Genomic DNA, 12,500 nt, shown 5'->3' on the forward strand with positions numbered 1-12,500 from the left:
TTTCTACAGATGGTTTGCGCGCTAGGCTCCCGAGAGGTAAGTCACTTTGCAGTTCAGGTGCGAGATCATGCTTGAGCCGGTGAGTGCAAGGGATGGCTTTCAGCTTTTAGTGTGACTAACCATGGGACCGGTTCTGAACCATACAGCTCCGACACTCAGGACCTGCCTTTGGACCGAGTCTGAATGGGGAGCAGTCGCTGCTGGAGTCACTCGCGCTGCCCTCCAATACAGGTAAGAAGTATGTGTAGTAAGGTGGACCGAATTATGATAATTAACCCAAAAATGAATTACTATTATATTTGCATGGGATTGCACAACTACGCCACTGGGGGAATTTCACCACCCAGAGATATTGAAAGTAACCAAGGCACACTAGGTTCGCTTTAGAAGGCAGAGACAGAAGGCAGGGTGACAGTTTATCATCTTGTTTTATTATTTCCAGTTCTTATAAATATATATATATTTAGTGTGTAAAGGAGTTCAGTAACCTACACAGTTGGGATTGGACATATACAAAAAGAAAAACAATCAAATAAAATAAACCCACGTCACACCATCACTGGTCCGTTATCCCACACTATCACAGAATGCCGATCCACCCCTTGAGCTTCGACTAAAATACAGAGCACCGTATCACCCCAATGCACAGCAAACAGGCTAGCTATAGTTATGGACACACAGGTCAACCCACAACGTGAGACTGCAATCAATTCAAGCTATGGCACCAGGTGGGCACCTACACTACACGACACAGCAACCAGGAAGCTCAGGGGAGCCGGTATATACAGGGATGAGGGGAGACTGGGCACCAGTGTGGCGAACTACAATCAGAAAATAACAAACAAAACACAGATAACTTAAGTACAGGACAGGGGGTTTGCTCGTTCAGGAGCACACACAAAATCAAAACAAAAAATGTAAACAGGCACGCAACCCCACTCACACAAACACTTCAGCCGTTACGCACACACACTCGACGCATCTAATCAGTTCAGTGTACCCAACCTAAACAGCAGCCCGCCGCGTCACACAGCTACATCGACGAAGGGGTCAACACCTGCACACACAGAAAGTGACAGACAGAACACATGACTAAGACAATGCACGGCAGAGGTAGCAATCTGGAGAAATAATTGTTAGGCTACCTACCCCGACCGATGAGACACACACACACTTCCAACCGCGGCAGGGGGGAAACCGCGACCACATTCAGTCCTTTACCTGGTAAGACACGCAGTAAGAAACGTAGGCCTACAAATGCATTTAATATAGACCAAAATCTAACATGGTGAAACACCAGGCTACATACCAGGGCACTCGGCGCGAGTGGATCAAGCCAGCAATCCAGCTGGAGACTTCGTCAGTCTTAGCTCTTAAAGCCACGAGAAACCACCCGGGCAGTACTCGATACTCCACATGAACAACATAATTTCAGTGAAGCTCGAACTCCCAATTAAACATGGAAACGCAGGCGAACCTGCCACAAACATGCCGGCGCCTTTGCAGTAGCTTGGGCCCTCTTTTTTAAAGAGATTTCGGCACCGGCAATTGGTGCGTAAACATCACCTGACGCGCTAACGCACCAACAGACACCTGCCGCGCGTTAAAGGCGCACAACCACATATCCATCATGCTACATATTCCCCGGCCATTTTTGTCGTCGTCCCGACGACACACGACAAGAACCACAACCAGAGGTCCTCGGGTGATCAATGGGTTAGACCCAATTTCCCAATCACAGGATCACATCGAATCGCGCGCACACACGCAAACACCGGCGCGCATACACACTGGCACACACCCACACGCACACGCGCACAGACACACACACACACCCTAAAACATACCAATAAAATTACACAGTACCATCATGCATACGCACACGCATACATATACACACTGCAAGAGGACATGACATGGTGTTAAACTGGGATGGTTGGGCACGGGCGGCGAGACATTCGGATCCGGCGGCGCTCCGCCAGAGCTGTGGCTCCTCAGCCCCGCAGACGACAGGCCTGCAGCCGGCCGACGAGGAGAGGGTCGTCCTTTAACCCCCGACTGAGCTGTCGGGGATCGCTACGCACGGGCTGGGACCCGTTTCTCTTCACAGTCCCGCGCCATATGTCCGGGCCGTTGGCACCGCCAGATGATTGGACCAGCGCGCGGACTTGGTGGAGGTTGCTGCAGCGAGTCTACCCATAGGGAAAGCAGGTCTAGTTGTTCTTGTTGCCGTGCTGCCATGCGCTTCAACTCCGACCATTCCTCAGCATCGTTCTCCATTGCAAGGGCCACCACGCTTTGCGCTCTTCCTGGAAACGATCGTTATGGCCAGTGGGTCGCTCCTGGGACGGGCTGCTGTTTAGTTTCTGCCGATTAATATCACTCACAAACATTCACACAAGACACAATTCACACCAACTCATGTACACACACCACAACGCGGGAAACAATAAAAACAAACCCCTAAACCCAAAACTACTGTCCCTGTTAAGTCCTTCTCCTGCCGACACACGTCAAATGTAGTAAGGTGGACCGAATTATGATAATTAACCCAAAAATTAATTACTATTATATTTGCATGGGATTGCACGACTACGCCACTGGGGGAATTTCACCACCCAGACATATTGAAAGTAACCAAGGCACACTAGGTTCGCTTTAGAAGGCAGAGACAGAAGGCAGGGTGACAGTTTATCATCTTGTTTTATTATTTCCAGTTCTTATAAAAATATATATATTTAGTGTGTAAAGGAGTTCAGTAACCCACACAGTTGGGATTGGACATGTACAAAAAGGAAAAACAATCAAATAAAATAAACCCACGTCACACCATCACTGGTCCGTTATCCCACACTATCACAGAATGCCGATCCACCCCTTGAGCTTCGACTAAAATACAGAGCACCGTATCACCCCAATGCACAGCAAACAGGCTAGCTATAGTTATGGACACACAGGTCAACCCACAACGTGAGACTGCAATCAATTCAAGCTATGGCACCAGGTGGGCACCTACACTACACGACACAGCAACCAGGAAGCTCAGGGGAGCCGGTATATACAGGGATGAGGGGAGACTGGGCACATAAAATCAGAAAATAACAAACAAAACCAAAATACAGGACAGAGGGTTCGCTCGTTCAAGAGCACAGTCAAAATCAAAACACAAAATGTTGACCAGGCACGCAACTCCACTCACACAACCACTTCAGCCGTTACGCACACACACTCGACGCATCTAATCAGTTCAGTGTACCCAACCTAAACAGCAGCCCGCCGCGTCACACAGCTACATCGACGAAGGGGTCAACACCTGCACACACAGAAAGTGACAGACAGAACACATGACTAAGACAATGCACGGCAGAGGTAGCAATCTGGAGAAATAATTGTTAGGCTACCTACCCCGACCGATGAGACACACACACACTTCCAACCGCGGCAGGGGGGAAACCGCGACCACATTCAGTCCTTTACCTGGTAAGACACGCAGTAAGAAACGTAGGCCTACAAATGCATTTAATATAGACCAAAATCTAACATGGTGAAACACCAGGCTACATACCAGGGCACTCGGCGCGAGTGGCTCAAGCCAGCAATCCAGCTGGAGACTTCGTCAGTCTTAGCTCTTAAAGCCACGAGAAACCACCCGGGCAGTACTCGATACTCCACATGAACAACATAATTTCAGTGAAGCTCGAACTCCCAATTAACATGGAAACGCAGGCGAACCTGCCACAAACATGCCGGCGCCTTTGCAGTAGCTTGGGCCCTCTTTTTAAAGAGATTTCGGCACCGGCAATTGGTGCGTAAACATCACCTGACGCGCTAACGCACCAACAGACACCTGCCGCGCGTTAAAGGCGCACAACCACATATCCATCATGCTACATATGGAAAAACAAAACATCTGCAAAACATCTTCTATTCAACCAGGTATTTGTTATAACGGTAGTACAGTAGTATAAGATCAAGCGATGACAGTGTGTGTGATGACCGTGTAAAATGACCCTGTTTTCTGTGCATGCAGATCAAGTGTCTGCATGGGTTATTGCAAGGAATATGAGTTCATAGTCTATACCCGCGATTCTTAATTGAGTTGTGAGTCATGCTTTTTTATGTCCGGTGAGATTAGTGGTGGTGTTGGACTGTCTACAGGTCCCAGCGCAGCCGTGCGCTCTCTGGGGGGGCGCCAGAGAACTCTCACCACTGCGATGCAGGTTAAGAGAGTTGACACTGCTCAGTATTACCATTAAGGTGGAAATACAACAAACAAAAAATCAAACTTTAACTTGCTGATCTCATCAGCCAAAGTAATACGTGTGTACAAGTGTACCCCTCCACCCAGCTCTCTCATTGAGTGGTCTCTCTCTCTCTCTCTCTCTCTCTCTCTCTCTCTCTCTCTCTCTCTCTCTCTCTCTCTCTCTCTCTCTCTCTCTCTCTCTCTCTCTCTCTCTCTCTCTCTCTGTGGTTTCTCCAGTTACTGTATTCACTTGTAAATCTCTATAAATGTATATTCTGTGTAGTGTGCTCATGAACACCTCAGAGAGTTAGAGAGACTTGTTCAGGCAGATTTTGGCAACCCCCAGAGATATAATTACACGGTAGTCCACTGATACCCAACACTCCTAAATTAGTGTGGTGCTGTAATGTTTATGTGTTTGTATTCTGTTTTTAATATTGGAGGCGCACAGTGTGCTCTCGTTCATGTCTCCACAGTGGCCTATTTCCGTTTAGGACAAGGTAAAACCAGTGTTAAATGGGTAGCCATCAAGACACACAATCAATCACCTACCGTGTACTGAGTTAAGGCGACTTGTCACGCCTGCCAGACAACCTAGCCCATGCAGCCCTGTGATTGGTGCGTTGCCATGTCTGTCATTTAGAATATGAGCTGGTGGCTCCCTTTGAAGTGGACCAGAAGGGGCGGTACATCTCGCATGCCGTGGCGCATCACCAGAGGCGGCGCCGGCGCGCACTGGACCGGACCGTCTCAACGAGAACCCCCGAGGAGGATCAGGACCAGGGTTTTTTACAGGACCAGGTCCACTTCAGGCTCAGCGGGCTGAGCCAGGACTTCCACCTGGAGCTGAGGCCCTCGTCCGGGCTCGTCGCTCCTGGGTTCAAAGTGCAGCGGCTGGGCCGCAATGGAACCGCTGGACTCCTGGACTACAGCCCCCATGACCTCTGCTTCTATCAAGGTCAGCTGAGGTCAGAGGTCAACTCCTCGGTGGCCATGACAACATGCGGCGGAATGGTGAGTCAGTGTACACAGTAGGCCTATGTACACAATGTAATATAGACAAAGTTTGTGTTTGTGCATGTGTACATGAATCTATTTGTGTGTGTTTGTAGACTTTGGCTTTGTTGAAAGTGTTTGTGAGTTTTAGTGTATATGAAGGAGAGAGAGAAGGGGGGGTCATTGATGTTAGTTTGCTCTAATAAGTGCATGAACTCATGACTCACAGCTTTTTGTTTGTGTTTCGGTAATAGTTTAATCGTTGTCAAGAATGTATTCCTCTGAGTTTTTGCTCTTTGTTTGTTTGCTGAAGGCAGCATATGCAGCAATACCCTAATAGCTGCACACATTGTGCAGGCCCTCAGACAGGTCGACGTGATCTCTCTCTCTCTCTCTCTCTCTCTCTCTCTCTCTCTCTCTCTCTCTCTCTCTCTCTCTCTCTCTCTCTCTCTCTCTCTCTCTCTCTCTCTCTCTCTCTCTGTCTCTCCCTCTCTGTCTCTCTCTGTCTCTCCCTCTCTCTCCCTCTCTGTCTCTCTCTGTCTCTCTCTGTCTCTCTGTCTCTCTCTCTCTCTCTGTCTCTCCCTCTCTGTCTCTCTCTGTCTCTCCCTCTCTCTCTCTCTCTCTCTGCCTCTCCCTCTCTGTCTGTCTCTCTCTCTCTGTCTCTCTCTCTCTCTCTCTCTCTCTCTCTCTCTCTCTCTCTCTCTCTCTCTCTCTCTCTCTCTCTCTCTCTCTCTCTCTCTCTCTCTCTGATGTGTGAAAATCATCCTGCTGCTGAGGGGAGGAAAGTCATTGGCAAGGAGCTTATTGCTGCCTTGGTAATAACCTACAAAAAACGGAGCAAATCCCTTTAAAACCTCAGCCATGTTTATTCTCTGGCTGTTCCTGCCGCGAGCTAAGGGTCGTCCTGCTCCCCCTCGGAGTGGCAACATAACCAGCAGATAATAACTCACTCCCAGTCACAGGCCTGGGCCAAATCAATCAGCACACAGCTTTCTTCCATCGCAGGGAACGTTCTCACCACTAACCCAATTTGCCCTGCTGTGGCTGCTCCAGTGTGTCTGTTAGCTTTGGCTTAGTGGTTGCCTATTGGGCAGGGAAGTGACAGGTTTGGCCGTCCACGGTACATGACCCACCAAATACTGTATGCCAGACTGCCTGTCAGGTCGGAGGAGGCAGACTATTAGATAGATAGATAGATAGATAGATAGATAGATAGATAGATAGATAGATAGATAGATAGATAGATAGATAGATAGATAGATAGATAGTCAGACAGATAGATAGACAGATAGATAGATAGATAGATAGATAGATAGATAGATAGATAGATAGATAGATAGATAGATAGATAGATAGATAGATAGATAGATAGATAGATAGATAGATAGATAGATAGATAGATAGATAGATAGATAGATAGATTTTTATGATTGATTGATTGATTGATTGATTGATTGATTGATTGATTGATTGATTGATTGATTGATTGATTGATTGGTTGATTAATTGATTGATTGATTGATTGATTGGTTTGTTGATTGATTTAACAAATGAGACCGTTGCTGCCATTTTGTTCTTGTTGTTTGTCCAGACAAAAGACTTCTCTGGCTTTAACATCCTGGAATGTTCAGACATGTACAGTATTAGTGAGGGCTTGATGATTGATGTCTTTTGGTGTTGTTTGAGGGGTAGCTAATGTTCTTGGGGTCGTGTCAGGGCTTGTTGCTGTTGGGCTGATTGAAGTTGCTTGATGGATTGTTTGCATTGTTTGGGGTGTTGATTGAAGGTGTTGTGTATTTTTGTGTTTATATTTGTGTTTGTGTATGTCTATTTTTTGTGTTTATGTTTGTGTGTGTGTGTGGTCAGAAGCCCAACTTGGGGTGAGGATGAGAGGTCTTGACAGGGAGGGGAAGGTGGGGTGGGGGTGGGGGGTGACCATGGCTAACGCCTGGCCTGGGTCCAACTCCGCCGACAGCAGTAAAGACACTGTGAGTCATCTTACAGTAAGAGCCACAAAACTGCAGGGTCAGCCAGTTAAAGCTCTCCTCTTAACTCTGCCACTCACACCAACACCATGGCAACAGCTGTATTGACTGCGTGAAGATTGCAGGGCAGGCAAAACAGAAGAGCACAATAACCTGTTGTACAGTTGTACAGTACGTTTAACGTTTTTTTTACAGGTTGAAGGACTTTTGGCATTGAGATAAACAAGGAGGAGAGGTGTCTCTGAGAAGCAGCGTGCATCCGGGACAGTTTATGGTTGCTACCCAACTGTTTATGTGGCTGGTTTGTGTTGTTTAGGGGATTGTTGGTGTTTTGTGACAGGCAAGACTTAAAGATCTGTTTGGTGTTGATTGAGGTCTTGTTCATGGTGTACGTTTGTTTTTTTACACTTCGGGAGACTTTTGGCGGACAAGCGAACAGAGGAAAGAGTAATGTCTCCGAAACAACATACATTCAGCTGGGTTTATTTGGACAGGCTCTCAATTAGGGCCTTGTGAGGGACAACAAAAACAAACCAAGCCATGATGTGGTGCGGCGTATTACCAAAAAAATCAGATTCAAAGCACAATTACAGGGCCAATGTATAATTGTTGCAAAGTTAAAATTTTGATTTAGCATCTTTCCATAGCAACACACTTCCATAAAACACAGTACTTCCAAGAAGGACAACAGCAAAGATTTTGAAGTCTCAACTGGGTGAAACGAGTTCTCAGACCATTAGCTTTTGTTACATGTATCAGAGACCACCCTAGGATCTAAGGCAGAAAAGAGTCCCTTTGTGATCTGTCATTACCCCAGGAAAACGTCTAATATCTTGGTTGGTCTTTGTAGTGCCATATTCGTTGTGTATAAAGAATAAAGGCTATGTGAAAAATTGTGTTATTAATTCGCCTTTGAGCACATGGTGTAGTAAAATAAGCATGTTTGGCATGTGGATGCTGGCCTTGGTTCCTGGATGCTTTAAGCGTAGAACAGGCGGGAGAAAACACACTCACACTCTATGTGTATATAAAGGGATTGTAGCTGGGTGCTCTAGTGAAAGTAGGGGGAGGTGGTGGGATGATTCGACAATTCAAGAAGACTTTACGCAAGACAGGTGAAAGGAGCAGGAGGGATTCAATCTCTGCAACGGCGGGATAAGATAATGACAGCTGTCAATCACTCCACAGGCTTCCTCCCAAACTATGTTTACAAAAACAGCATTTAGAGTTAGGTGTAAGACTGGAACGCCATCATCCGTCATCACTTATCTTTAATAATAAAAAACAATAGTTTAAATCCCAGACGTGACAGACTTGGGAGTCCGGACTGCCTGGAGTGAATAAGAAAAGGTTGCTTTCTTATGTTCGTCACAGTCTACAGTCTACAATCTACAGTCTGCATTCTAGTACCTTTATAGGCCACACTATTCTCATTTGCCCACATGTGTTACCCATCCATAGGAGTTTGCCTTGGGGGTTACCAGGGAGACACAAGGAGAGAGAGAGAGAGAGAGAGAGAGAGAGAGAGAGAGAGAGAGAGAGAGAGAGAGAGAGAGAGAGAGAGAGAGAGAGAGAGAGAGATGCACCCATGTGTCTTGGTCAAAACTATGGAAAAGATTGTGAGTCTGAGATTCAGGTGGACAAGAATTCTCCTCGGTGCTCGTGGCTGACCAACTAAACCCGCAACCCCCCCAACAACCCTCCACACACAGACACACATGCACACACGCACACCCGCACACACATATACACCCCAACCACCTCCCCACCCACTGCCTTCCTTTGATAACACAGGGCCCAGGGGCCCCAGGGGCCCCAGAGGGCTGGGCTGGCTACGCCTGTCCTGTCCTGTCCTGTGCGCTAAGGGGGCCCAGCTGTTTGCGTCTCTCCCAGGTAGCGGGCGGCGCTGTTGACGGAGAGTTTATGGCTGCTATTTGCACCTCTCCTGGCCCGGACCGTGTAATTTGATGATGCCGGAGCTCCTAAAGAGGAGAGAGCGCGCCCGCAACATTTGCTTTTAATTTAGATAGTCCTGTAACTCAGGGGGGGGTGGTAGGAGGGGAGGAAGGGATGAGATCGGGAGGGAGGGAAGGATGGAGGGAGGGAAGGATGGAGTGGAGGTATAGGAGGAATGATTTGTGTGATGGAGGGTCTGCCCAGGTTGGGTTTCAGGGCAACAGCACGCTGGGTTATCAGTTAGCTCATCAAAAATAATAGAGCAAAGTTTGTGGAAGGAGTTCAGCATTGGCAAACAGTGGGATCAGCTGAGCTGTACGTGCTCGGTACATGAGTCAGCGTGCTGAGTATGGAACCACTTTGCTTAGGGAAACACAGCAGAGGTAGCTGTCATGAAGGATCACATATACGTAGCCTACATATGAGCACATCAAAGGGGAAATATTTGTGCTCGACCGTTCTGCAGCTCACTTGATTGGTCAATTAGCTGGTAGACTGGCCTATCACATGCTGGTTGTTCTTTGTTGTCAATGAGGCAAAATGTTCTCATCGTTCAAGAACGAAGTTGGCTTTACCTCTGATGCACATGAGTGGGAATTCTTTCAGTGTCCCTAATATCTTGTTTTGGTTTGTCAATCAAAGCAACCTCAAAGAAAACCGACGGTCTTTTTTGAAAACATAGGATTTGAAATTAGCAGTGGAGAGAGGCTGCATTAGGCTGCATTAGCAATAGTGGTGACAGTTCCTAGGAGTCAACATTTAAAGTGTCATGTTTTGATCAAAGTATCTTAACCCCTTAGCACAGAGCCTATGTTATAACCTTACTTTCACCAAAATTGTAATGGCTATGTCTTAATCTGATACCTAAGGCTCTGGGAAATGTCATAGCAATGTTGTTATGATGTAGTTGAGTATTTTCAGCAAATAGAGAATAGGCCCGCTGGTGACCCCATCTGCACTAATAGGCTACGCTCAAATGTAGTCCTATTTGATTAAACATTTGAGATAGTCTACTAAAAGTTGCTCACTTGCAAGCAATTCACCCTTTCCTGTTTGAATCACATGACCTGGACAAATGAGCATATTCCCAGAAGTTTACATTCGACATAGATGCACTGTACATCAGATTATATTAGATTACATTAGATTGATATAGTGTATTATGTACATCAGAGAAATGAGACATCACAGGCTACTTTACTGCACATTACAAAATCCTTGTATAGATTGGAGCTACCAATTGCTGAACTAACTCTTGTCAGCAGACGTGGCCACCTGCATGGGTGAGTGTGGCTGATGAACCTTCTAATAGTTGGAATGATGAAAGGAATGATGGGAGGACCCCAGTGCTCTGGTTCCAGTGAGTGGCCCAGGATTCTGAGGCCTTTACATCTGCCAGAATCCCAATTAAAACAGACAAGACAGGGCTACACAAGGCTGCTCACAACACAGGGGTCAACCATGAGACCACTTGACCTCTCTCGGTCTTATGTCTCTTGGCAGATTAAGTCTGCACTTCCACACACACCCACAACCACATGCACTCATGCACACGTGCACGCACACGTGCACGCACACACACACACACACACACACACACACACACACACACACACACACACACACACACACACACACACACACACACACACACACACACACACACACACACACACACACACAACCCACACATCCATCAAGGACCACAATGAAAATTGCATTTTTTTTGTCATCATCATTCAAATTTTGTGTTACGATACGTAGTTGAGATTTGCCCAACAAATAATGACATTACAGTAAAATTGAAAACACTTCCGTCCGTTACAGAATGGCATGTTGTAGTAGGTATAATAACGTAGTGACGCTTTGGTGAAGAATCTGAAAAAAGGAAGCAAGGAATGACATCACCATTCAAAGGATGTGTTATGTTTAAACTTAATATTTTGTGTATGAATGACGCATAAGATGACCTCAGTATAACAAATAATATGTATCCGTCTCTTTGTCTCTTTGTCTCTTTGTGTATGTGTCTCTCTCTCTCTCTCTCTCTCTCTCTCTCTCTCTCTCTCTCTCTCTCTCTCTCTCTCTCTCTCTCTCTCTCTCTCTCTCTCTCTCTCTCTCTCTCTCTCTCTCTCTCTCTCTCTCTCTCCTCAAACCATGTTCTTCAACTGTCTGCTTCTTCCAGTGGATTTTCCAGTCTTGCAGTCAACAATCCTTAATCATTTTAACTGGTTGAAAGATTAAGTGCCAGTCTCTATTAAGTTGTTTATAGACTTCAGTTGAATTTTGGCCCAGTGTTACAGCTCTTGTCTGGCCTCCCTGTAAAATGTAGTGTAGTTAAAACATTTATCAGCGCAGTAACATTTTTCTGTCATGTAAAGCCGAATCACTGTATCATATTTTGAAAAAGGAGGCCACCCTCCGTTACATAAAGCGTCTCCAAACTATAAAAGTATACCGCAGTATGTTTTTCAAAAATATTAAACCCATACATAATAGCAAAAGCGGAAATATATTGACAGGATATTCACAGGATGCGATGACAAAACGTCTGCCTGTACCTGAAAAGTACCTGTATCGCAGTCATAACTGCAGTCTCTTGTTGTGCGTATCATCATGTTTCAGGGCAGTCATATGCAAGTGGTTTGGTCGTCAGACATATGGGTCATTCTACGATTCAGCTGCGCTTTTAAGTCCATGGATTTTATATGCCAATTCCACTAACAATTAACTGTCAAGACAAGACATAACATTATTTCCCTCAGCAAGAATGAATATTTAATACTGGTTTTGGGCGTTTTCATGCCGTCCTGTTTTCCAAATGTCAGATTCAGTCTTCATATTAGCATGTAAAGAAACTTGTTTTGCCCAAGACGATTGCAAATGTTGATTCACAGTAATCATCACAATATGACAAAACTGTCAGGAAGACCATTGTGCTTTACATTATACATGAAATTTGCCATTTTGTGTGTGTCCACGAAAACTGTGTTAACCGTGTCACGGTCTGAAACCCCCTCCATAAATCAGTAATGGTTTGGTCTGATGCCATATGAATAACATCACGTGATGTCATAACCTCTTTGGCAGGATATGGGAAGACTTTTTGCTAAGTTTTGAGCTTCATTCTTCCATAATTTAATCCATTCTTTTTCATGTTCTCATAGCGGGAAAATTGCCTGTCAACTGTGTTATCAACTTATTCATAAGAATCTGAATTCAAAATCACATGTAGAAAAGCACAGATAAAGCATACAAATACATAAATTGATTAAGGTGTTGTGGTGGAACTTCTGAGGTCCTCAGTTAGCACAACACCA

At 45.7% G+C, this 12,500-nt stretch overlaps 1 protein-coding gene across 1 annotated transcript in view; it reads left to right on the forward strand.

Annotated features, from left to right (window-relative positions):
- LOC134448691 (A disintegrin and metalloproteinase with thrombospondin motifs 16) overlaps positions 1-12,500 on the forward strand; it is a 98,695-nt gene that overhangs the window by 402 nt on the left and 85,793 nt on the right. The window contains exons 1-3 of the mRNA XM_063198347.1: positions 1-36; positions 147-231; positions 4,887-5,257. The exon at positions 1-36 is cut by the window's left edge and continues 402 nt beyond it. Of these exons, the coding sequence (XP_063054417.1) occupies positions 1-36; positions 147-231; positions 4,887-5,257 (492 nt within the window). The remainder of the gene's footprint in view (positions 37-146; positions 232-4,886; positions 5,258-12,500) is intronic.

This window comes from Engraulis encrasicolus, chromosome 5 (genome assembly GCF_034702125.1).
Source record: "Engraulis encrasicolus isolate BLACKSEA-1 chromosome 5, IST_EnEncr_1.0, whole genome shotgun sequence".
NCBI classification, from domain to species: domain Eukaryota; kingdom Metazoa; phylum Chordata; class Actinopteri; order Clupeiformes; family Engraulidae; genus Engraulis; species Engraulis encrasicolus.